This window comes from Piliocolobus tephrosceles, chromosome 6, assembly GCF_002776525.5.
Source record: "Piliocolobus tephrosceles isolate RC106 chromosome 6, ASM277652v3, whole genome shotgun sequence".
Classification (NCBI taxonomy): domain Eukaryota; kingdom Metazoa; phylum Chordata; class Mammalia; order Primates; family Cercopithecidae; genus Piliocolobus; species Piliocolobus tephrosceles.
The window spans coordinates 162,715,925-162,742,692 of NC_045439.1; the positions used below are offsets into that span (position 1 = coordinate 162,715,925).

A 26,768-nucleotide genomic window follows, 5' to 3' on the forward strand; every position below is an offset into this window, starting at 1 on the left:
ATCATCCCTAACACTTGTCATTGCCATCTTTTTTATTATAACCATCCTATTGGGTGTCAAATGGCATCTCACTGAGCTTTTAATTTGCATTTTCCTAAATACCACTCATGTTGAGCATCTTTTCAGTTGCTTGCAGCCCATTTGAAAATCTTCTTTGGAGAAATACCTATTTTAATATGTTGCCTGTGGCCATGGGGGGAGTCTTTTTATTATGGAGTTGTAAGAGTTCTACATATATATTCCAAATACTAGTCCCTTATCAGATACACGGTTAGCCAATATTTTCTCCCATTCTGTTGCTGTCTTTTCACTTCTTGACAGTGTCCTCTTTATTCACACAAGTTTTCCTTTTTGATCAAGTCCAATTTACATACTGTTCTTGTTTGTGCTTTTAGCATCAAATCTAAGATATTGCATACTTCAAAGTCACAAAGACTTATAACCATGTTTTCTTCCAGGAGTTTTATAGTTTTAGAACTTGCATTTAGGTCTATGATCACTTTTGAGTTAATTTTGTATATGATGTGAAGGGTCCAACTTCATTCTTTTGCATGTGGATAGCCAGCTATAATTTGTTGGAAAGACTATTTTTTTTTTTGAGACAGAGTCTCGCTCTGACGCCCGTGATCTTGGCTCACTGCAAGCTCCGCCTTCCGGGTTCATGCCATTCTCCTGCCTCAGCTTCCTGAGTAGCTGGGACTACAGGCGCCTGCCACCTCGCCCGGCTAATTTTTGTATTTTTAGTAGAGATGTGGTTTCACCATGGTAGCCAGGAGGTTCTCGATCTCCTGACCTCATGATCCATCCACCTCGGCCTCCCAAAGTGCTAGGATTACAGGTGTGAGCCACCGCGCCCGGCCTGGAAAGACTACTCTTTCTGCATTTATTTGTTTTAATACCCTTGGTGAGAATCAATTGAATTTACATGTAAGAGTTTATTTCTGGAGTCTTGATCCTCTTTCAATTATCTGTATGTCTATCCTTAGGCCAGTAACACACAGTCTTAAATTACTGTGGCTTTGTAGTAACTTCTGAAAACAGAAAGCATGAGTCTTCCAAGCGCTATTCTTTTACAAGGTTGTTTTGGCTGTTCTGAATTGCTTGCATTTCTCTATAACTTGCAGGATCAGTGTGCTCAAAATGTAGATTAATTTGAGTAGTAACGCCATTTAACAATAGTAAGTATATCTTCTTGATAAATTGACACTTTTATTACCAGAAATTGTCTCTACTAACAATTTTTGTCTTAAAGTCTATTTTGTCCAATATTAGTATAGTCTCTCCACCTCTCTTTTGATTACTGTTTTCATGATATACCTTTTTCCACTCTTCTACTTTCAGCCTATTTGGGGTTTTGATTCTAAAGTGTGTTTCTTGGAGATAGCATATAGTTGGATCATTTACTTTACCCATTCTGCCAATTTCTGCCTTTTGGTTAAAGTATTTAATCCATCTATGTTTAATATAATTACCATTGAGGTGAGATTTATCTGCTATTTTGATATTTTTTTCTATATGCCTCATGTTTTCTCTATTTCTCACTTCTCCATTACTGCCTTCTTTGAAGTCAAATAGATATTTGCTAGTGTATCATTTTGATTCCTTTCTTCTTTTTCTACTATATGTTATTTTCTTAGTGATTGCTGAGAGGATTACAATTATCATCATAAAACAATCTAGTTAGAACTAGTGCCAACTTAATTTCAGCTATATACAGAAACTTTGCTCCTATATAACTCTATTTTCTCTCACCTGTTTGTTCTATTGCTGACTATAAATTATATGTTGACACACTGTATATCCTTTAACACAGATCTGTAATTACTGCTTTATGCAATTGTCATTTAAAGCAGGTAGTAGAATGAAGGAGTTGCATAGAGAAAAAAATTTATGCTGTGCTTTATGTTTTCCTATACAGATTTCTTTACCAGTGCTCTGTTTTTCTTTATGTGGATTTGAGATATTGTCTAGTGTGCTCTCATTTCAGCTTGAAAAACTCCCTTTAGCAATTTTTGTGGGAAAGGTATAGTGTTAAAGAACTCCCTCCGTTTTTGTTGATCTGGGAATTTCTTCATGTCTCCCTCATTTTTGATGGGCAGTTTTGCCAGATATAGAATTTTTAGTTGACAGTATGTTTCTTTTAACATTTTATATATGGCATCCCACTCCTTCCGGCCTCCATGGTTTCTGATGAAAAATCAACTGTGAATCTAATTAAGGATCCCTGTATGTGACAAGTCACTTCTCTCTTGGTGCTTTCAAGATTCTCTCTTTGGCCTTCAACAGTTTGGTTATGTGTCTTGCTATAAATCTCTCTGAGTTTACCTTAGTTGGTGTTCATCTAGCTTCTTGGATTTATAGATTTGTGTCTTTCATCAAATTTGGGGAGTTTTCAGTTATTCTTTCTTTTAAATTTGTTCTGATCCTTTCTCTCTCTCTCTCTTTTCTCTGTCTGTAACACCCATAATGTGTATGTTGTACTATTGGATGACTTCCCACAGGTCCCTTGGGCTCTATCCACATTTTTTCATTCTTTTTTCTTTCTGCTTCTCAGACTAGCCAGTTTCAATTGTCCTGTCTTCAAGCCTGCTGATTCTTTCTTCTGCCTTCCTAAATCTGCTGTTGAATGCCAGTAGTGAGTTTTTTGTTTCAGTTATACTTTTCAGATCCAGAATTTCTTGCTGATTTCTTTTGATAATTTCTATCACTTTGTTGATAGCCTCATTTTGTTCATACGGTGTTTTTCTTATTTCCCACATTTATTTGTCCTTTTCTTCTTTTAGCTATCTGAGCATATTTAAGATAGATGTTTTAAATACTTTTTTCAGGAGGTATTAATATGATGTCTGGGCTTCCTCCAGGATGAAAAGAAACATCCTTTAATGGATTTAGGAAATCCTTTAATGGATTTAAATGTATTTGTTTCTTTGTATGTCTTGAGTTTTTTTTTTAATTGTTGTTGAAACAGTTTGGTGTTGGTGGTGGTGGTTGCTGTTGTTGTCACTGTTATTAAATGCTGTAGCAGTCCAGATGTTCAGGTACTTTTCCAAACTATTTTTCCAAGGACTGTATCCCTTTTCATGTCTCTGTTTCCTCATGTCATGTTCAGCTAATGTTTTGACAGAGACTTTCTTCAATACCAGGAGCTTTTACAAGCAAACCAGAAAAAGAGAAAACACACAAAAACAAAGAAGCAAACACCTCTCCCAGTCTTTGCAAAGTGGCTCTGTTGGATCATTACGTCAACAATTATCAAGGCTCTCACTGAGACTAAGACTGAGGTTGAGGTGAAAGTTTAGGGTTTTCTATGGTCTTTTCTGAGTACGCCTCTCACCCTAATTATGTATGTGGCTTTCTAAACTCATCCACACACAGGTACTTTTGAGTATCCTAAGTTCCCATGGAATCTCCTACAGCTTTTGAACCTAGTTGCTAGGCAGTCTATTGGATGCCTCAATCGGTACGCATCTGTCCTAGGCATCCATAGTTTGTCAGACTCCCTGACAGTATTTTCAAGCAATGCCTATCCCTTTTCCAGCTTATGTTCTGAGTTACGCAAAACAGAGATCAGAGTCTTGTGTCAATCCCTCCGTTCGCCCACAGGCAAATTAGAGCAAACACAATAATTTACAGTTTCCACAACTGCTAGTGTTGGTTCTAAGAGTTTCTGCTTGTTTTCAACATTTATAGGGGGGGAAAAGAGCTTGGAACTGCTCATTTTACCATTTTGCCATCACTACTCCTCTGCAATAAGTCATTGTTTTGGGGATTATGTTGTATCTAAAGATAAATTTGGGGGAAACTGTCATCGTAATCCTGTTGTTTTCCAATCCATGAACATTGAAGTCTCTCTACTTATCTAAATCTTCCTTAAGTTCTCTCAGCAATATTTTGTGTTGTTCAATTATGAGTCTTGCACTTCTTTTATTAAATTTAATCCTAAAAATTTGATTCTTCTTAATGCATTTGTGAATGAAATAGTTTTCTTAATTTTATTTTCAGATTATTCATTACTAACATATAAAGACAATTAGTTTTTGTGTGTTGATTTATAAAACTGTCTTTATTCACAGACATGATTATTTACTTAGAAAATCCCCCACCAAAAAAATCTACAAACAAAAAAGTTGTTGTACTTAATAAGTTACTTTAGCAAGTTTGCACAACACAAGATCAATGTACAAAAATCAATTCTGTTTTATGTACTAACATTGAAAAAATGTAAATTGATGTTTTAAAACACCATCAAAAAATGAGCCATTTGGAGCTAAACCTTACAAAATACGTCCAACACCTACCCACTGAAAACTATAAAATTTTGCTGAGAGAAATTAAGTAATACCTAAATAAATGGAAAGATAAGCCATGTTCCTAGAGCAGACGATTCAACATTTGAAACCAAAAATAAAATTCTAAACCGCTCAACCAACTGAAGAGAATCCTCCCCTTGGCCAAGGGAATTTCAAAGAAACCTAAACAATCAGTCCAAGCCATGATGGGAAAGGGGGGTGGGAGGCATCAGATACGCCTCATTATACTCTCCTCCCTTTGGAATTCAGGCACAGCTGATTAGCATTAACATTTAAAACAGAGGCATTAAAACAGATAAAGCAGACCCTTTGTAGCAATAAGATACCAAATTCCAACCTGACCCTAACATAGCATCACATGACAGGTAGCAGACCGTAAAAGAAAAGTATTTTGCCCCAAAATATATTTCTTTGACACTTTTTTAATGGCCCTACAAAGCTGTCTGTTGTGGGGGCGATCTACTTTCTGTAGAGAATCCCCTTCCCTTTCTGATCCTGAAGAGATCAGCTGAGAGTCTAGCACCTTTTAAAGGTCTAAACAGGAGACATTTGCCATCCATTGAATCTAAAGGTGGCCACCTATGAGATTTCATCTACCTAAAAGGAACTTTGGTCTCCACAACCTTATCCTAACCCAGACATTCCTTTCTATTGATTCCATGGCTTTAGATAATAACTTAATTCTTTCAACCAACTGCCAATCAAAAAATCTTTTAATCTACCTACAACCTGTAAACCCCCATTTCAAGTTGTCCCACCTTTCTGGATCAAACCAATGTGTACCTTATGTGTATTGATTGATGCCTGCCTGTAACTTTTGTCTCCGTAAAATGTATAAAATCAAGCTATAACCTCGGACCTCCTGGGGTTGTGCCACAGGTCATGATCCTCACATTTGGCTCAGAATAAAACTCTTCAAATATTTTACAGTGTTTGGCTTTTCTCATCAACAATATTATTAAGAGGTCAACTCTCCATAAATTCATCTTATAGACTCGGCCAGGCACGGTGGCTCATGCCTGTAATCCCAGCACTCTGGGGGGCCGAGGCGGGAGGATCACAAAGTCAGGAGATTGAGACCACGGTGAAACCCCATCTCTATTAAAAATACAAAAAATTAGCCGGGCATGGTGGCGGGTGCCTGTAGTCCCAGCTACTCAGGAGGCTGGAGCAGGAGAATGGTGTAAACCCAGGAGGCGGAGCTTGCAGTGAGCAGAGATTGCACCACTGCACTCCAGCCTGGGCAACAGAGGGAGAGTCCGTCTCAAAAAATAAATTAATAAAATAACATAAAATAAAATTTTATAGACTCAATGCCATTCCAATAAAAATCCCACCAGGATCTTCTCTTTCTCTTTCTTTGTTAATCTAGCTAGGAGTCTATCAATCTTAATTTTTTTTTTTTTTTTTGAAGGACAAACTTGGTTTCATTGATCTTTTGTATGGATTTTTGCATCTCAATTTCATTAAGTTCTTCTCTAATTTTAATTCTTTCCTTGGGTTGGTTTATTCCTTTTTCTCTAGTTCCTTTAGGCATAAAGTTAGGTTGTTAATTTGGGACCTTTCTACCTTCTTGATGAAGGCATTCGGGGCTACAATCTTTCTTCTTAACACTGTTTTGGCCGCATCTCAGAGATTTTTAAAGCTTATGTCTTTATTTTCATTAATGTTAAAGAATGACTTTTTATTTCTACCTTAATTTTGATGTTCATGCAGGAGTTATTCAGGAGTAAGTGAATTTCCATATATGTTTGCAGTTTTCTAAGATCTTATCGGTATTTATTTCTATTTTTATTGTGCTATGGTCTCAGTGTGCTTGCTATGATTTCAGTTTCTTTTGAATGTATTGAAACTTGCTTTATGACTGAGAATGTGGTCAATCTTAGACTATGTTCCATATGCAGATGGGAAGAATGTACGTTCTCTGGTTGTTGGATGGAGTGTTCTGCAGATGTCTATTAGGTCCAATTGGTCAAGCGTTGAGTTTAAGCCCAGAGGTTTTTGGTTCGTTTTTTGACTTGGTGATCTATCTAACGCTGTCAATAGGGTGTTGAAATCTCCCGCTATTATGGTGTGGTTCTGTAAGCCTTTTTACAGTTCCGTAAGTTGTTTTATGAATCTGGGTGCTACACGGTTGGATGCACAGATATTGAGGATAGTTAAGTTTTCTGGTTGAATTGTATCTTTATTATGTAATAATAAGGGCACGATATAGTCCTTCTTAATTTTTATTGGTTTAAATACTGTTTTATCTGATGTAAGAATAGAACTCCTCCTCTTTTATATTTTCTATTTGCGTGGTAGATTTTACTCCACCCTTTTATTTTGAGCCTATGAGTGTTGCTACATGTGAGAAAGAGAAAATCCAAATAAGCACAATCAGAAATGACAAAGATGATCCTACAACTGGTCCCACAGGATTACAAAAGATCCTCAGAGACAAATATGACTAACTCTATGCACACAAATTATAAAATCTAGAGGAAGTGGATAAATTCCTGGAAGCACACGATCTCCCAAGATTGAATTAAGAAGAGATTGAAAACCTGAATAAACTAGTATCAACATCTGAAATTGAATCAGTAATAAAGAACTTATCAACCAAAAAAAGCCCTGGGCCTGATGGATTCATATCCAAATTCTACCAGACGTACAAAGAAGAACTGATATCGATACTACTCAAACTATTCCAAAAAATCAAGAAGAAGGGGCTCTGCCCTCACTCATTCTATTAAGCCAGCATCAGCCTGATACCAAAATCTGGCAGAGACACAATGAAAAGAGAAAACTTCAGACCAATATCCCTCATGAACATAGATGCAGAAGTCCTCGACAAAATACTAGCAAATAAAATCAAGTAGCACATTAGAAAGTTAATATGCCACGATCAAGCAGGCTTTATTCCTCAGATAAAAAGCAAGGCTGTTTCAATGTAGACAAATCAATAAATGTGTTTCACCACATAAACAGAATCAAAACCATATGATCATCTCAGTAGATGCAGAAAAGGCTTTGGATAAAATCCAACATTCCCTCATGATCAAAATCTTCAACAGACTAGGCACTGAAGGAACATATCTCATAATACTGACAGCCATCTATGACAAACTTATAGCCAGCATCACACTGAATGGGCAAAAGCTCAAACCATTCCCCTTGAGAGCTGGAACAAGACGAGGATGCACATTTTCACCACTCCTATTCAACATAGTACTAGAAATCCTAGCCAAAGCAGTCAGGCAAGAGGAAGTAATAGCCATCCAAATAAGAAAAGGGGAAGTCAAACTATCTCTTTTCATGGACCATATGATCCTATACTTAGAAAATCCTAAAGACTCCTAGAATTGATACATGACTTTAGTAAAGTTTCAAGATACAAAATCAATGTGCAAAAATCAGCAGCATTTCTATACAGCAATAATGTCCAGGCTGGAAGTGAAATGAGGAACACAATCCCACTTACAATAGAAACAAAGAAAATGAAACACCTAGGAGTACAGCTAACCAAGGAGTTGAAAGATTTCTGTAAGTGCCACAAAATATTGCTGAAAGAAATCAGAGATGGTGCAAATAAATACAAAAACATTTCATGCTCATGGATTGGAATAATCAATATCATAAAAATGTCCATACTGCCCAAAGCAATATACAGATTCAATGCTATTCCTATCAAACTACCAACATTCTTTACAGATTAAAAAAAAAAAAAAGCTATTCTAAAATCTACATGGAACCAAAACAGAGCCCAAATTGCCAAAGCAATCTTAAAGCAAGAAGAACACAGCTGGAGGCATCATGCTACCCAACTTCAAACTACACAATAAAACCACAGAAACCAAACAGCTTGGTACTGGCACAAAAACAGACACATAGACCAATGGAACAGACTAGAAAACTCAGAAATAAAACCTCACACCTACAGCTATCTGATCTTTGACATAGCCAACATAAACCAACAATGAGGAGAAGACTCCCTATTTAATAAACGGTGCTGGGATAACTGGGTAGCCATATGCAGAAGATTGAAACTGGACCCCTACCTTTCACCAGATATAAAAAGTAACTCAAAATAGATTAAAGATTTAAATATAAGACCTCAAACTAGAAATCCTGGAAGACAACTTAGGAAATACTCTTCTTGACATCAGCCTCGGCAACTAATTTTTGGCTAAGTCCCCAAGAGCAACTGCAACAAAAACAAAAATTGACAAGTGGGACCTAATTAAACTAAAGAGCTTCTGCACAGCAAAATAAACTATCAACAGGGTAAAAAGACAACCTACAGCATGAGAGAAGAGAGTCACAAACTATGCATCTGACAAAGGCCTAATATCCGTAAACTATAAAGAACTTAAACAAATCAACAAGTAACCCCGGCCGGGCATGGTGGCTCACGCCTGTAATCCTAGCACTTTAGGAGGCCGAGGCGGGTGGATCATGAGGTCAGGAGATCAAGACCATCCTGGATAACACGATGAAACCCTGTCTCTACTAAAAATACAAAAATACAAAAAAATTAGCCGGGCATGGTAGCGGGCGCCTGTAGTCCCAGTTACTCAGGAGGCTGAGGCAGAAGAACAGCATGAACCCGGAAAGAGGAGCTTGCAGTGAGCCGAGATTGTGTCACTGCACTCCAGCCTGGCCAACAGAGCGCGATTCTGACAACGACAACAACAACAACAAAAAAAGTAACCCCATTAAAAAACAGGCAAAGGACATGAACAGATAGTTCTCAAAAGAAGACATACAAGTGGCAAACAAACATATGAAAAAGTGCTCAGCATCACTAATCATCAGAGAGATGCAAATCCAAACCACAATGAGATACCATCTCACACCAGTCGGAATGGCTATTATTTTAAAAATCGAAAAACAACAGATGCTGGTGAGGCTACAGAGAAGAGGGAATGCTTAGGCACTGCTGGTGGGAATGCAAATTAGTCCAGCTACTGTGGAAAGTAGTCTGGAGATTTCTCAAATAACTTAAAACAGAGCTACCATTAAACCCAGCAATCCCATTATTGGGTAGATACACAAAAGAAAAATCATTCTACCAAAAATACATGCACTCATATGTTCATCACCACACTATTCGTAAAAGCAAAGACATGGAACCAACTCAGGTGTCCATCAATGCTAGACTGGATAAAGAAAATACAGTTCATATGCATCGTGGAATACTATGCAGCCATAAAAATAGAGTAAAATCTGCCAGACATGGTGGCTCACGCCTGTAATCCCAGTACTTTGCTAAGCGGAGGCGGGCGGATCACCTGAGGTCAGGAGTTTGAGACCAGCCTGGCCAACACGGTGAAACCCCGTCTCTATTAAAAATACAAAAATTAGCTGGGTGTGGTGGCGAGCGACTGTAATCCCAGCTGCTTGGGGGGCTGAGGAGAGATAAGCACTTGAACCCAGAAGGTGGAGGTTGCAGTGAGCCAAGATCACGCCACTGTACTCCAGCCTGAGCAACAAAAGAAAAATTCTATCTCAAAAAAAAAAAGAATGAAATCATCTCCTTTGCAGTAACATGGATGGAGCTGGAGGCCATAATCCTAAACAAATTAATGCAGGAACAGAAAACCAAATACCCCATGTTCTCACTTATAAATGGGAGCTAAACATTGAGCACACACGGACATGAGTGCAGGAACAATAGACACTGTGGACTACTAGAGGATGCAGGAAGGGGGAGTGGGTTAAAAGAAAAAAACTACTTATCAGGTCCTAGACTCATGATCTAGGTGACAGGATTCGTACTCCAAACCTCAACATCACATAATACTCTCATGTAACAAATCTGTACATGGGTACCCCATATCTAAAATAAAAGTTGAATTTTAAATTTTCACACACAATGTATGATTTCACTTATATAACATTATCAAAATGGCAAAATTGTAGAGATGAAAAACAGAGTAGTGATTTCCAGGTGTTACAGATGGCAGGGGGAGGGGTATGTAACTTAAGGGTTTGTGTGAGGGATTTCTGCATGGAATCTGAGACTATGATGGAATAGGTCTATATCTTGATTATAGTAGGGGTAACATAAAGCTACACAAGTGATAAAATGACAGACACACACACACACACACACACACGGTACGAAAAAATCCCAGGAGGAATGTTATTTAAATTAACAAAATGATGATAGAATTTATGTGGGAAGGCAAGTGGCATCGAATAGCCAAAGCAATCTTGAGAAAGAACCACGTTGGAGGACTCACACCATCTGATTTCAGAACTCTTTATAAAGGTACAAGACAGTCTGATATTCATGACATGATAATCACATAGACTGATAGAAAAGAATAGAGAGCTCAGGGGACCAGGTGCGGTGGCTCACACCTGTAATCCTAGTACTTTGGGAGGCTGAGGCGGGTGGATCACTTGAGGTAAGGAGTTCAAAACCAACCTGGCCAACATAGTGAAACCCCATTTCTACTAAAAATACAAAAAAGAAAAAAGAAAAAAAAAAAACATTATCTGGGCGTGGTGGTGGGCACGCATAGTCCCAGCTACTTGGGAGGCTGAGGCAGGAGAATCACTTGAACCCAGAAGGCAGAGGTTGCAGTGAGCCGAGATCACGCCACTGCACTCCAGCTGGGTACAGAGTGAGACTCCGTCTCAAAAAAGAATAGAGAGTCCAGAAGTAAATCAGCAGATAAATGGACAATGTATTTGTGACAAAGACACAAAACAATTTAACAGACAAAGGAGTCTTTTCAACAAATGGTGCTGGAACAATTGGACATCTATAAGCAAAATATAAATAAACCCAGTAGCATATGCAAAAATTCACTCAAAATGGATTATATGCCTAAATGTAAAACCTAAAACTACAACATTTCTCAAAGAAAAAACAGGAGAAAATCTTTGTGATCTTGGGTTAAGCAAATATTTCTTAGATACACCACCAAAAGAACACTCCATAAAAGAACAATTGATAAATTGGACAACACCAAAATTAAATTTCTGCTCTCCAAAAGAGACCAAAAAATAATAATACAAAGACAAGCCACAAACTGTTGGAAAATAATTGGGAAAAATGCAGTTTATAAAAAAAAGTTGTGCTGAGAATATATAATGAATCACAAACCCCATAATAGGAAAACAAGCAGACCTCACTCTTCAAATATATAAAACTATGATAAGGTGCCTCTACATACTTACTAAAATGGCTAAAATTAAAAGTACAGTCAATATTAAGTGCTGACAAGGACGCAGAGCACTGGAGCTCTCATGCACTACAGGTGAAAATGCAAAATGGTACAGCTTCCTTGGAAAGTAGTTTGGCCACTGCTTAGACAGTTAAACACATACTTATCAAATAACTCAGCAATCTCATTCCTAGGCATTTATCCAAGAGAAATTAAAATTTACATTCACATAAAAACCTGTATGCCAATGCTTATACTGGTTTTATTCATAATTACCAAAACTTGGGAACAACCCAAGTGCCCTTCAAGAGGAGAATGAATAAATAAAGTGTGATATGTCCACACAGCTCCACTCAGCAATAAAAAGAAACACAACTTGGATGAAGCTCAAATGCATTATACTAAGTAAAAGAACCAAACTCAGTGGTTCCATTTATTTGACATGCTTGAAACAGGCAAAAATGTAGAAACAGAAAACAGATTGATGGTTAACAAGTGCTGACGGGAAGAGGAAGTGACCAAAGGAGTTTTTGTAGGGTGATAGAAATATTCCAGATCTTGATTTGCTGACAATGACACTGCTGTATGCATTTGTCAAAACCCATAGATCTAGTCACCATTTCTGGTGGAATTATACTTCAATTAAAAATATATAAAATAATAGCTTTGAGCAATCTGCAACACTGATAGTGTTTACAACATATTGTTACATTTAAGAAACTACAAAGCACGAGATACACTCTGAGCACAATTATGTAAAAACTTGTATTACATATGGGAAAGACCGGAAGGGAACACTGATAAATGCGAGCAGACAGCAATGACTGTGTTAGGGGCACAACGCTGTGCTCTCCCTTCAACCTCCAAATTTTCAGCAATATATTTATTTTCACTTGATACTAATGAAATACAGTAACTAATCCATGATAGATGTAAACGCTGTCTTAAAATAATTTATCTTCATTATTTTTAACATATTCTCTCTAATTTGCTTCCCTGTCCAACCTTCCATCATATATATTCCTGCTAAGTGGAAGACCAAAAGGTAATTAGCTAATTTTGAAAGGGCAAATTTTAAGGTCAATTAATTCCTGATTTGTGAAAACAATTAGAAAAAATTAATTACATTTTCCACTGATTAGAAATAAACCTTCCCACACAATCTTGACTTTGAAAAAAATAGATAATTTTAGTCTGTCAATCTGACAACCAAATGTATTTAAGTATATCTGTCGTTCTTACATACTACTTTGAGATACAGAGAAAAATTGATTCCAAATTTTCTGAGATTTAATTTTTAGGCAAAGCGAACGGGAAAGAGAGAGTGAAGAGAGTGGGGAAGTCTGCGTGTCACTCTGCGCTCACTTTTTTTTTTTTTTTTTTTTGAGACAGAGTTTCACACTCGTTGCCCAGGCTGGAGTGCAATGGTGCGACCTCAGCTCACTGCAACCTCCGCCTCCCAGGTTCAAGTGATTCTCCTACCTCAGTCTCCCGAGTAGCTGGGATGACAGGCATGCGACACCAGGCCTGGCTAATTTTGTATTTTCAGTAGAGACGGGGTTTCTCCATGTTGGTCAGGCTGGTCTCAAACTCCCAATCTCAGGTGATTTGCCTGCCTCAGCCTCCCAAAGTGCTGGAATTACACACGTGAGCCACTGCACCCAGCCCTGTGCTTACTTTTTTATGAATAAAATTAGCATATTGGATAAAAACATTCATCTTTCATCTGGCAATTTTGTGTGTTTCATGTCATTACGATTGTACGGACAAGATGTATTCCTCTAACAAAAGGGTGGAAGTCCTCAGCTAAGACCGGGGGAAACAGCCCTGAGGAGTGTCCAGCAGCGTTCCAGGGCTGGACACACAGAGCAGGTGCAGGGTCCGAAAGACAAGCGTTGAGGTGCCCAGAGAATGAAGTCTGCTTTCTCCATAGGTCTTTGTGGTTGGTTCCCTCTGTTATAGGACTATTGTTAAAGGAGGGTAAAACCATGACTCTCATCCCAACATAAAATGAATGCAGGTCAATTAGAGGAAACTGGTAAGACGCAAAAAACCACATATACATGGGCAATTAGAAATGTTGAATTGGGTCAGGAGCGGTGGCTCATGCCTGTAATCCCAGCACTTTGGGAGGCTGAGGCGGTGGAACAGCAGTCAGGAGATCGAGACAATTCTGGCCAACATGGTGAAACCCCGTCTCTACTAAATATACAAAAATTAGCCGGATGTGGTGGCGAGTGCCCGTAGTCCCAGCTACTTGGGAGGCTGAGGCAGGAGAATCATTTGAACCTGGGAGGCGGAGGTTGCAGTGAGCTGAGATTGCACTACTGCACTCCAGCCTGGATGACAATGTTGAATTGAACTTACAAATAAATGCAAAACTAAACAGTGTATTCCACAGACACAATCCAACTTTACTTCTAGGGAAAAGAGTCATCTGCATTATTGTCAGCTTTCTGATGAGTTGCAAACAGTGAAAAATGCAGACAACCTGGAAGGATTCCAGACCTCCCTTCACTTCCTATAAAAGATACCAATCATCTTTGTGTTCCATTTCCAACTTTTCCACAACAACTTCCTTCACCACTATTCATCTCTGGGGTCAGTGGTGCCTGAGTGGCTCCCAGGAATTGGCCTGCTGGTACTCATACCCTCCCACAATGCCATCCCCGAGTGTGGGCTGGACCTAGCGACTGGCTTCTAACCAACAGAATACAGAAGAAGGGATGGTGTCACTCTGTGATTAGGTCACAAAAGACTATCCCTTGTGCCTGCCCAGATGGAGTGGGCCCCTGGCAAGGAGCTGAGGTGGCCTCCAGTCAACAGCCAGCAAGGAACTGAGGCCATCCGTCCAACAGCCCAGGAAGAACCACAGCCGGCCAGCAACCACACAGATGAGCTCAGAAGCGGATCCTGCTCCAGCTGAACGCTGAGATGCTATGGCTCTAGCTGACGACTTGTCCCAGCCTATGAAGACCCTGAGCAGAGGACCTAGGTCAGCTGTGCCCAGATTTCTGACTCATGAAACTGAGAAAATAAATATGTACTCTTTTAAGCTGCTAAGTTTGGGAGAAATTTGTTACCTGGCAATAGATTATGAATTCACTCTCCCTTCCAGCTTTTTTTATACGTATATCCTGCCTTGTTTCATACAGATTTTAATCATTTTAAGAAAATACCGACTTATCAGTTTGTACACAGGTGATGAAACTGACCCAAGAAATTGCACCTGAGCTGCCTGGGAGCCAAAGCAAAAAGGGAACCCGGCAGGCTGCAGCCTCTGCCTGCTTCTCCCCTGCACAAACGACAGAAAACCAGGCTGCAAGGGGATGATTCCCTGAGAGCTAAAACATAGGCCAGTTCAGTGCCCCAAATTACCTTTTCAACACAGTCTGGAGCAATCTATTTGCAGCATCTCATAGTGTTCTTTCACTCTGGTCATTCTCCACAACTGAACCCGTAATAGATGGGTTTGACTTCACTGACGCTAAGGGGTTTGCTGGTTTCCACATACCTAAGACTCCCACCTATGCTAGGTTCAAAGACTTACGTATCTTCTCTCTAATAAGAATACTGTTTTGTTTTGTTTTTCATTTTCTGCCAATTTTCATGAAACAAGAAAGGCAAAATGTAATAAAACCCTTCAGTAACCTTCAGCTTAAGATGACAGTGCTGGGATACTGCACACATGGCCACCAGGCGACATGGCCCCACACCTGTCCGGGAGTGTGCTGTTTCAGGCGGCTTGCCCAGGTGCACGTGGACAACAGCCTGTGCCCTCCATACTCAGACATTCACACCAGTGAGCCCTTCCCCCGAGATTCCTCACCGTGGGTGGGCTGGGCCAACACGCCATTCTCCTCCTGATGCTGAGAGCTGCCCCTTGAGGCTGCGGTTCCCTGTTGCTCCTCCTCCTGGGAGAAGCTCCACATGGGAGGTGTTGCTCACTTGTGAGGGCTCATGCCTGCGGACACGGGTGGCACCTTCTGGTATCTCCGTACTCAGCCTAGGTAGTTGCCAGTGCCATCCCAACACCCCCTCCCTGTGCCCTGGGCAGGCTGTGGGATCGGGGCACCCTCAGTCCTCCCTTCACTGCCAGCTCTTGCCCCCACGTTCCCGCACCTGTCAGCACCTCTCCACGCCCTCCCTTCTCCTCCACCTGGAATCCTGCCTGGGTGCCCAGGGCCTCCTGACTGTGGAGCTCATGACGGGCCCCAGTCTGCCCCTGGTACACCGTACATCGAAGCAAGAAGTGAGGTCAAAGAACTTGGAAATATGCTCATCTGGTTTTCCTGATTCTTGTCTCACTGGAAGCTGAACATTAGCCTTCCATCACTCACATCCTGCCTGGGACAATCCTGCTGCCTCATCTGCCCCCCCATGCACACGGCCACGCAGTCCTTCCGGCCATACTAGACACTTCCCATCAAAACACTCTTGAAAGCAAAGGAAAAGGCAAGCCTCGCGCTGGGGGCAGATCCTGCAACATGGGACCAGAGAAAGTTAATTCTCAGAATATTCAATATGAATCTGGGAGAAACAAACATATTCAGTGTATAACAGAGAACATTTACTACAGGCTGTTTTTAATAGTATATGCTGGGGGGTGAGGAGCAGAAACTGAAAAGCCGCCAACAGGAGAACATGTATGAATGGTGGCATGTTCACATAATGAAATTCTATGCAAGCAGTTCACAAGAATGAACGAGAGCTATAGGCATCAGCACAGAGAAACCTCAAAACACGTTGCCAAAGAGAGCAACTCGAAGTTTCACCATTTGCAAAACGACAGCACAGCTCTAAGTCAGTAGAAACATTCAGTAAAAGTATGAGCACGCACGCTGGGGAGCTCCCCCTGGAGGGGGCAGGATCACAGCAGCAGCACGCACCGCACCACACCCGCATGCAGTTCTGTGGTGCTTTGTTAAAGGCTGGAGAGACCATCAGTACTGCAGGCGTCAGGGCTCTGGCTGTGGGAATGAGGGTCCTCAGATCTGCCATGTAATGGATATGCCCCCATTAAAGACAGGCAGAGACATCTACTCATAGGATGCTGCTTTTCTCATTACAAGGACATCTGCGTGAACTGCAAATTATGGATTTGGAGTACAAGGATTGACATGCAAAATCCATTCATTGTCTTTACATTAGTAAATATTTAAAGATGTATCAAAATGTTCTCTTAAAGAAAGAAATCATGTCTTTTGCAGCAACATGGATGTAGCTGGAGGCCATTATCCAAACGCGTTAACACAGGAACAGGAAACCAAATACCACATATTCTCATGATAAGTGGGCTCTAACCCCCGGGTGCATATGAACATAAAGAAGGCAGCAGGGGACACTCGGACCACACGGGGGCGGGAGGAGGGAGGGTGGAAAACTAACTATTGGGTACCATGCTGACTACCCAGGTGATCAGTCGTACCCCAAACCTCAGCATCACACAACATATCCAGGTAACAAACCTGCACATTTAACCCCTGAATCTAAAATAAATGTTGAAATTATTTTTAAATTTCCTTTTATGTAAATTCTGACTTTTCTGACATGAAACTACTCAGTTTCACTTGCTATATGTATAGAAATAAAGCATGTCCTAAGAGACATACACTTTCCAACACGGCAGAATAATTGCAATACCTTAAATAATACATTAAGTGTTAAATCTTCATGCTACAAACTCTCTTTTCTATTTGTATTATCTTTTGGAGCTAAATTAAGCTCATCATATTTTACAAATATCAGTCATCAAAAACTAAGCCAGGAAAGTGATCTAACGCTGGAAAAATTCTTGGAAAATTTCTGGAAATTTTTCCCACAACAAACGTGGGGGAACGATGCTCACGGAAATCCAATCTTTGTGAAGTCCACATTTACAAGATGGCACTATTTTAAACTCACCTCCCCTTTGTGAGGAATGAAGCAAACTCCTGGCCTGCAGGAGCCCAGGAGCTCTGCCCAGCGGCCCCGCTGGGGCAGGAGTGCGAGGGGTCAGCCCCGCCGGCTCCCCGAGGAGGCCTGCGCTTGCCAGCTGCAAGTTCAGCGAGTCCAGGGGGCACGGACGTCTGCAGGAGCTCCACCTCCGGCGCGCCAGGGTACCGCCTGCCGTCTCTGCCCTCCAGATGCATGCTCCACTGCCAGTCTTCTCTCTAGGGCAGCCAGAAAAAAACCACTCGTGATGAAAGGCACCTTGGAAGTCCACACAGTAGGAAGGCTGCTCCCCGGGAGGCGCTCCCAGAGTTCCAGCGTCCTACCCACGCAGGAGCAACTCACACTAGTGAGAAGTGAAGCTGGACTTCCTGGGTGGAGAGGGGACTTGGAGAACTTTTCTGGCTAAAGGATTGTAAATTCACCAATCAGCACTCTGGAACATGGACCAATCAGCACTCTGTAATAAAATGGACCAATCAGAACTCTGTAAAATGGACCAATCAGCAGGATGTGGGGAGGGTCAAATAAGGAATAAACACTGACCACCCCCCACCCCCAGCCAGCTGCAGCAGCCTGCTGGGCTCCAGTTCCAGGCTGTGGATGCTTCGTTCTTTTGCTCTTCAGGATAAATCTTGCTGCTGCTCACTCTTTGGGTCTGTGCCACCTTTAAGAGCTGTAACACTCACCGCGAAGGTCTGCAGCATCATTCTTGAAGTCAGCGAGCCCAAGAACCCACTGGAAGGAACCAACTCTGGACACACTAGCAATGGCCTAAGTGTTCAGCAACAGAGAGCTCGTTAAGTAAATGGTGATGTGTGCACAGCATGAAATTCTGTGCTACATTGAAAATGATCTAAGGGATGGTTCTTGCTATTGGGAAATGCTAAGGATGTGGAAAGAATAAGGCACGTGGTACACTGTGATGTTTTTATTGAAATAAATATTTATGAATTACATACATAGAACAGAAGCCCAAAAGACACGCCCTCCAAAACACGGCTACCTCTGGATGGCGACGGTGCCCATGGGGTCCTTTTCCTTTGCTTTTGTCTCTTCTGTGATTTTTACATTTTCTGCATTCAGCAAATTAATATTTTTCTGGTGAGAATATAATATACCCACCATAAGAGTAAGAACTATTCCTATACTTGTAAGGTTATGCTGTCCTACTTTGGGGCTTATATTTCAAATCACTTACCATTTTATTTTTTACCTTTTCCAGCATTCTACAGCACCAGAAATGACCTTTGGCCTTGCAGCCGCTTGGTTTGCTGTCCAGGGTTGCCCTGAAGCCAGGACTCATTGTGCACTTTGGCTCAGTTGGATTTCTGGCACTGAGATGCAGAGGCACGTAATGGGGCTGGAGTTAGCACAATAGTGCATCGCCAGTCCTAATCACCTTCACAATGCCCTAGGAGCACAGAATTCCAGTGGACCCAGGATGACAGGAGTTTGCTGAGACTCAAAGCAAGTACAAGGCGTGTCACGTCTACTGCTGAGTAAGACAGGGCACTGACAGCCCCAGACGCACACTTCCTGGTGGAGCCAGAACTGACTTCAAATACAGAAAGACATGACATTCGAAGAAACCTGAACGACCAAGGAAGTCCATATATCCTTCTCACCGTTGGTATTTCCCTGCTTTAACCAACCGCTTAATGCTGAGAGTGATCACTCACAAACCAGTGAGCTGAAGGCAGGCCATGTCGGCAGAATGTTCTTGTATCATAAAAGTGAGATAAAGCAGTTGCATTTGTTTTATACAATGGTTCCACTGCCTGGTAAGAACAAAGTACAAATGTACACACCAGCTACAAAAAAGTCTGATTCCACAAATTCCACACATGAGCTAAATGTTTCAGTATTTGCATTTAAAACTGATGTGGCATGATATAAAGATGACTAGTAAAAGTAACAATTTAAAATTTAAATTTTTTTATTTAGAATAATGACATTAAATACCAATTTAAAAGCACCATGACAAGCCAAGAGAGAGAGAATGGAAGAAAGGGGAAAACTTTATATTTTAGTACGATTAATGGCATTTTCCCTGGTTTTTGAACAAAGGGCCCCACAAATTATGTAGCTGGTCCTGCTGAGACTTCAGAGGGGGTCCTCCTGCTCTCCATGGACAATTCCAGGACGCCACTGCCCCTCCTAAAACACCCAGCTTCTTTAGAAGAACATGCCATGGGAATTGTCACAAACTGACTGTGTATGTGCCCTCCAACAAACTCAGAGGCTGAAACCCTCCCCTCTAATGGGATGGTATTCAGAGTAGGGGTGTCAGGGAGGTGACTGGGATTTGGAGAGGCCCTGAGGCTAGAGCCCTCCAGACCCTTCTGAGAGTCGTGGGAGACCTCGGCTCCTCTCTCCACCGTGTGGGGACACGGGGAGAAGGTGCTGTCTGTGAACCAGGAGGTGAGCCCTCCCCAGACGCTGAATCTGCTGGTGCTGTGATCTGAGACTTCACAGCCTCCCAAACTGTGAGAAATGATATTTGTGGCATAAGTCATCAGTTTATGGTGTTTTGTTACAGCAGCATGAATGGACTCACACAGGAACATACCACCCACCCTTAGTACAACAAATGTCCACTCTCTTTCAGGCCATGTCCCTTCTCCAAGGCCTCACTCCCCTCTTTCCCGGTGGAACCTCTGTGGTCCAGCAAACATCCTCCTCTTACTTGCCCTAAATCGTTCTCTCAAACTTACCTGATAAACGAGTTTTTTATTACTGCAAAACAAATCACCACAAAGTACACAGGTTTAAAAGCACACATGTGTATAATCTCAGAGTTTCTGTGGGTCAAGGCCAGGGTGGCTCAACTGGGTTGTCTGCTTGGGATCTCAAGGGGCCACTGGGCTGTGATTTCATCTGGAAGCTCAACCGGGGAAGAATCTGCTGCCAAGGTCACTCAGTGTAGACAGGATCCACGTCCTGGTGGCTGCAGGACTTGGGGATGCAGCTTCTTGCTGGCTGTGGGCCAGCAAGAAGTTTATAGTGTTTTGTTACAGGAGGCCCCCTCAGAGGCCCCCTTCACCCCAACAGGCTCCTGCATCCTCACCATGTGGGCTCCTCCAGTACGTCTGCTTGCCTTCTCAGGCAACAAGGAGCATCTGGAGAGTGAGCAGCAGTGAGGCAGAGTTTTATAGGCTATTACGTGTCAGGGGGACATCCACCACTTTGCTGTATTCTGTCAGCTGGAGGTCAGTCCTGGGTCCTGCCTGCCCACACTCAAAGGGAGAGGACTAAACCAGGGTGTGAACACCAGGAAGTGGGGACCATGGGCCCCTGGAGTCTGCCACCCATGGCCAAATCCCAACCCTTCTCAGCCGCTGAACATGGCTGTAGAAAACCTTCCTTGCTGCCTGTGCCTGCAGATGACATCATATGAGGAACCCCAGGTGGGCCCCAGTACTGCCCAGCAATCCCACCACACCTCCCCAGGCAGTATACGCACCTGCTGTCCTTCACTCCCTGCTTAAACCCCACACACCCATCCCCCTTTCACTCCCAGCTGCTGCCTCTGCCTCTTGCTCCCTTTACTGACCAAATCAGCCAAGGTCCAAGAAGGAAATAGAAGCTACTCTGAGCACTTCTAGAAGGAGCTGGAGCCCCAGAAGAGATACCCCAAAGAAGAGCAGGGCATCCTCCCTTCCCTAATCCCCTAATCGCCCAGAAGAGTCTCCTATTGGCTGAACCCAAGCCAGAGCCCAAGCTGGAGTCAGACACTGGGATTCAGAACACAGTAGGGCGACAGTGAGAAATGTCTCCAAGAGCAAAACGTCCCAGAATAGCCATGCTGGCAAAACTAGAAGCAACGAGAATAAAAGCCCAGCCTCTCAAGGACACTTATCTACAGCCCTGCCAGGTACAGTGGAGCCCACCTGCTCCCACCCTCGGCCAGACTGCACTGTTGCATCCCTCCCCGTCCTGAACCTCACAAACTGGCATGCAAATGTCCTACATTTGTCCTACAAATGTCCTACAAATGTACCTACAAATGTCCTACAAACGTACCGTCCTATCTGCCAACACTAAAAATACACAGCTCAGGACTGGTGTTTTCAGAAAGACAGAGAAGACCTACTTTTCCCTGTTCTTCCTGCTAAGTACAACTAAAAACCTGACGTTTAGAACAAAAAGCCCCAAGAGAAACCTGCCCCCAGCCAAAGGACCAGGAAATAGGTAGCCTAGCAAGACAGAAAGCTTTTAGACAATATCTGTTCTACTGCAGCCTAATACTGTCGACCCATATCCACTCAGGAGAGCAAAGGCTGAGTGGGCATCCTCCAAAGGATATTACACAGTGCCTGGCCCCCAGTCCTCACCGGGATGCTTCGTAAAAGGTTGAGTAGGGAGTTTGGACATTCACCGGTTGCTGGGTGCTAGGGAGTTCCACCTCGTCCCTACACACTCCTCCCCCAATGGCTTAAGTGGGGACCACCATGTGAGGAGCCTGGACTTCATCCCTGCCCTGCGGTAAAAGGGACCCCTCTCCTTCCTTGCTGACATGGTGTCAGAGGAGGCCAAATGGGGTGTCAGGGCATTCACTTCTGCTCAGCAGTAATGAGGCCACCCCCCAGTGGTGTCACCAGAGGTCAGTAATGAGCAGTAATGAGATGTCCCATTCCACGCAGCCAGGGTGATATCAGCAGAGGCCTAGTAAGAGGCAGAGGTCCCACACCCACCCAGCAATAAGGGGGAATCCTTCCCCATCTTGGGGAACCTGAACTTCTAACCCTATCGGGCAGCAACGTCAGGCCCTTCTGCTGGAGCAGTGTCAAAGGAAGCCAACTAAACAGAAGGTTTAAGTGGTGATTAGAGTCTTGTAACGTAATACTCAAAATATGCAGGTTTCACTCAAAACCACCTATCATAGTGATAACCAGGAAAATCTCAACTTGAAAGAAAATAGATGATGATACCAACATGATGGAGATGTTGGAATTATCTGAAAAAATATTTTTAAATCAGCCAAAATAAAAATGGTTCAACAAGCAATAACAAACACATTTGAAACAAACGAAACACAGAAAGTCTCAGCAAATAAGAGCCAAATGAAACTGAAAAACACAATAGCAAAATTTAAAATGCAAAAATGAACTCAACAGTAAAATAGAGGGAACAGAGAAAAGAATCAGTAAGTGGAAGACAGAACAATAGAAATTACTCAATCTGAACAATAGAGAAAATATAGTCTAAAACAGTTTATCAGCCTCAGAGACCTGTGGGACCGTAACACAAGATCTAACTTTCATGTAATCCAAATGCCAGAAGAAGATGATGAAGAGTATGTAGCTTAAAAAGTATTTGAAGACGTCATGGCTGAAAATTTCCTAAATGTGGCAAAAGACATAAACCTACAAATTTGAGAAGCTAAGCAAACCCCAAACAAGATAACCCCAAAGAAATCCACACCAACACATATAGAAGGCAAAATTTTAAAAACTAAAAGCAAAGAAAAACGTCCTAAAGAGAGAAATTAAAATGTCCCTACACGGAAAAAAACAATTCAGATGACAGGAACCATGGTGGCCAGAAGAAAGTGACATAACATTTTTCATGTAATGAGAGGAAGGAACAGTCAAGCCAGAAGCCTATATCCAGTGAAAGAGAGATCAAGATGTTTTTAGATTAAAGAAAACTAAAAATTTATTGCCAGCAGACCTACCCTAAAAGAATGACTAAATGAAGTTCTCCAAACAGAAAGGGAAAATGAAAGAATACATTTTAGAACATCAAGAAGGTAAAAGAATATAAGTAAGGACAGGAGTGGTGGTTCACGCCTGTAATCCCAGCACTCTGGGAAACCAAGGCAGGCAGATTGATTGAGCCCAGGAGTTTGAGACCAGCGTGGGCAACACAGCAAAATCCCCTCTCTATTAAAAATACAAAAACTTAGCCAGGCATGGTGGTGCATGCCTGTAGTCCCAGCTACTCAGGAGGCTGAGGTGGAAGAATCACTAAGCCAGGAAAGTTGAGGCTTCAATGAGTCAGGATTGTGCCACTGCACTCAAGCCTGGGTGACAGAGTGAGATCCTGTCTCAAAAAATAATTAAAATATAAAATGAAATGAAATAAAATAAAATAAAATAAAATCCAGGCTGGGGGCGGTGGCTCACACCTGTAATCCCAGCACTTTGGGAGGCCAAGATGGGTGGATCACCTGAGGTCAGGAGTTTGCCACCAGCCTAGTCAACATAGTGAAACCGCACCCCTACTAAACATACAAAAATTAGCCGGGCGTGGTGGAGGACACTTGTAATCCCAGCTACTTGGGAGGCTGAGGCAGGATAATCATTTGAACCCAGGAGGCAGAGGTTGCAGTGAGTTAAGACTGTACCATTGCATTCCAGCCTGGGCAACAAAAGTGAAACTCCATCTCAAAGGAAAAAAACAAAAGGTCAGTCCTAGCAAGATTCTTAACAGATGCATCATGTGCTGTTTTCATTCAGAGAATGGAAGTAATTCTGTCATCAACTGTTGATAACACGCTATTGAGTAACTTTTATACACAGGTAAATACATTTTCCCTCTCCTCTGGATTTTCCTAAATTCTGTTGAATGTTTGAAGCCAAAATTATAACACTCTTTGATGTGTTTATCAATGTATGCAGATGAAATCATCAAGACAATTCTATAACAAGTGAGAGAGGTAAAGGATGTAAAAGGAGGTACATTTTCTTGATTTTACTCAAACTGATAAAATGATGGCATCAGTAGACTGTGACAAGTAACATGTATATATACCTAGAGCAATGACTTTAAAAAGCTATAAAAGAGATACACCAAGAAACATTATAGATAAATCAAAATGGAATTCTAAAAAAAATGTTCAAGTTACCCATAGCTCTAATATATCAGAAAAATGCATTGAATGTAAATGGTCTGAATACACCAACTAAAAGATGGATTGGCAGAGTGAATTTAAAAATATGACTCAACTATGCAAGGTCTGTAAGAAATTTACTTCTAAAATAACAGTATATGGGTTCACATGGACATAAAGATGGGAACGACAGACCCTGGGGACTACTGGAGCAGGCAGAGACAGTGGAGATCAAGCCTTGAAAAACTACTTATTGGGTACTGTGCTCACTACCTGGGTGACAGGTTCAGTGGTACACCAAACCTCAGTGTCACACAACATGCCTTTGTAACAACCTGCACATGCATCCCCAAATCTAAAATAAAAGTTGAAAAATAAAATTAAATAACAATATAGGTAGGGTGCAAGTAAAAGGATGGAAAAAGATGTATCATTCAAGCATCAATCCAAAGAAAGTAGGAGAGGTTATATTCACATAACATATGCTAGACGTCAAGGCAAAGAAAATTACCAGGCACCGAGAGAGGTATCTTGTAGTGATGAAACGGTCACTTTACCAAGAAGACATAGGAATCCTAAACACATATGCACAATACAACAGATCCGCAAAATATCTAATGCAAAAACTGATAGAACTAAAAGGAGAAAGACACATTTATATTATAGTTTTATAGTTACAGACGTAAACATTTGTCTCTCAGCAATTAATAGAACTAGACAAAATCAGTGCAGATCTAGAAGAACTGAACAACACCAACAACCAATAGAATATAATCAATATTTGTGGAACACTCCATCCAGCAACAGCAGAATATTCTTACAAAGTGCCTGAAGAACATACACCAAGACAGACTACGCTTTGGACCGTGAACCAAACCTCAACAAACTGAAAAGAATTGAAATCATACAGAGTACTCTGTAGCCACAATGCAATCAAATTAGAAATAAGTAACAGAAAGAGAGGAGGAAAATCTGCACCCTTGGAAATTCAACATACTTCCAAATAATCCGGGATTCAAAAAGAAAGTCTCAAGGGAAATCAGAATTATACTGAACTGAATGAAAGTGAAAATACAACATATCACAATTGGCAGAACACAGTGAAATCAGGGATGGGAGGAAGTTTACAGCATAAATGCTAGTATCAAAAGGAGAGCAAGTCTCAAAAAATAATATAAGCTCTCATCTCAAGAACCTCGAAAAAGAAGAGGAAAATAAACCCAAAGCAAGCAGAAGTGAGAAATAATGAAGCTGCGATTAAAAATCAATGACATAGAAAGCAAATCAACAAAAACAGTAGAAAAAAAACCAACGAAACCAAGAGCGGCTTCTTTGAAAATATCAACAGAATTAGCAATCCTCTAGCAAGACTGGCAAAGAAAAAACAGGGAATGAAAGTTATTAATACCAGGAATGAAACAGGAAATACCACTACAGACCCTGAAGGCATCAAAGAATAATAACGGTATATTAGATTGCCATTTTACAACGTTACATACATAAGTTGGAAAACTTACTCCGATCCCTCAAAAAGCACAAATTACTACAACTCATCCAATATAAAATAGGTAATCTGAATAGCTCTATAATTTCTATTAAGTAAATTAAATTTGAATTTTTACAAAAGAAATTGCTAGGGTCGGATGGTTTCACTAGAGAATTCTACCAAACATTTAAATTAACACCAATTCTATACAATCTCTTCCAGGAAACAGAAGATGAGGTATACCTTCAGTGAGTTTTATGAAGACAATATTACCCTGATACCAAAATCAGATACAGTACAAAGAAAAAATATTACAGGCCAATATCTCACATGAATATGGTGCAAAAATCTTTAACAAAATATTAGCAAAGGGAATTCAGTAATATATCAAAAGAACTACACACATAACTAAGTAGGGTGTGTTCTAGGAATGCAAGCCTGGTTCAGTATTCAAAAAATCAATCAATGTTGAACATGGAGCTACCATATGACCTAGCAATTCCATGTGTAGGAACATGCCCATGAGAAATGAAAACGTATGTCCACACAAATATGTGTACAATAACAATAGGATCATTATTCTCAATACCCTAAAAGTGGAAACAACCCGGCCCTGCACGGTGGCTCATGCCTGTAATCCCAGCACTTTGGGAGGCCAAGACGGGGGATCACTTGAGGTCAGGAGTTCAAGACCAGCCTGGCCAACATGGCGAAACCTCGTCTCTACGAAAAATACAAAAATTAGTCAGGCATGGTGGTGGGCACCTGTAATCCCAGCTACTTGGGAGTTTGAGGCAGGAAAATCATTTAAATCCAGGAGGTGGAGGTTGGAGTGAGCCGAAATCGTGCCACTGCATTCCAGCCTGGGTGACAGAGCAAGACTCTGTCTCAAAAAAAGAGAAAGAAAGACAGAAAGAAAGACGGACAGAAAGAGAGAGAGAGAGAGAAAGAAAGGAAAGAAAGGAAGGAAGGAGGGGAGGGGAGGGGAAGGAAGGGAAGGGAGAAAGAAAGAAAGAAAGGGCCAGGCGCGGTGGCTCAAGCCT

At 41.4% G+C, this 26,768-nt stretch overlaps 1 protein-coding gene across 2 annotated transcripts in view; it reads right to left on the bottom strand.

Moving 5' to 3' along the window:
- Positions 1 to 26,768, bottom strand: part of OCA2 (OCA2 melanosomal transmembrane protein) — a 342,859-nt gene that overhangs the window by 307,915 nt on the left and 8,176 nt on the right. For both annotated transcript variants that reach the window (XM_026447197.1, XM_026447196.1), the window contains exon 2: positions 17,375 to 17,622. In XM_026447197.1, coding sequence (XP_026302982.1) covers positions 17,375 to 17,601 — 227 coding nt within the window. In that variant the 5' untranslated portion in view covers positions 17,602 to 17,622. The remainder of the gene's footprint in view (positions 1 to 17,374; positions 17,623 to 26,768) is intronic.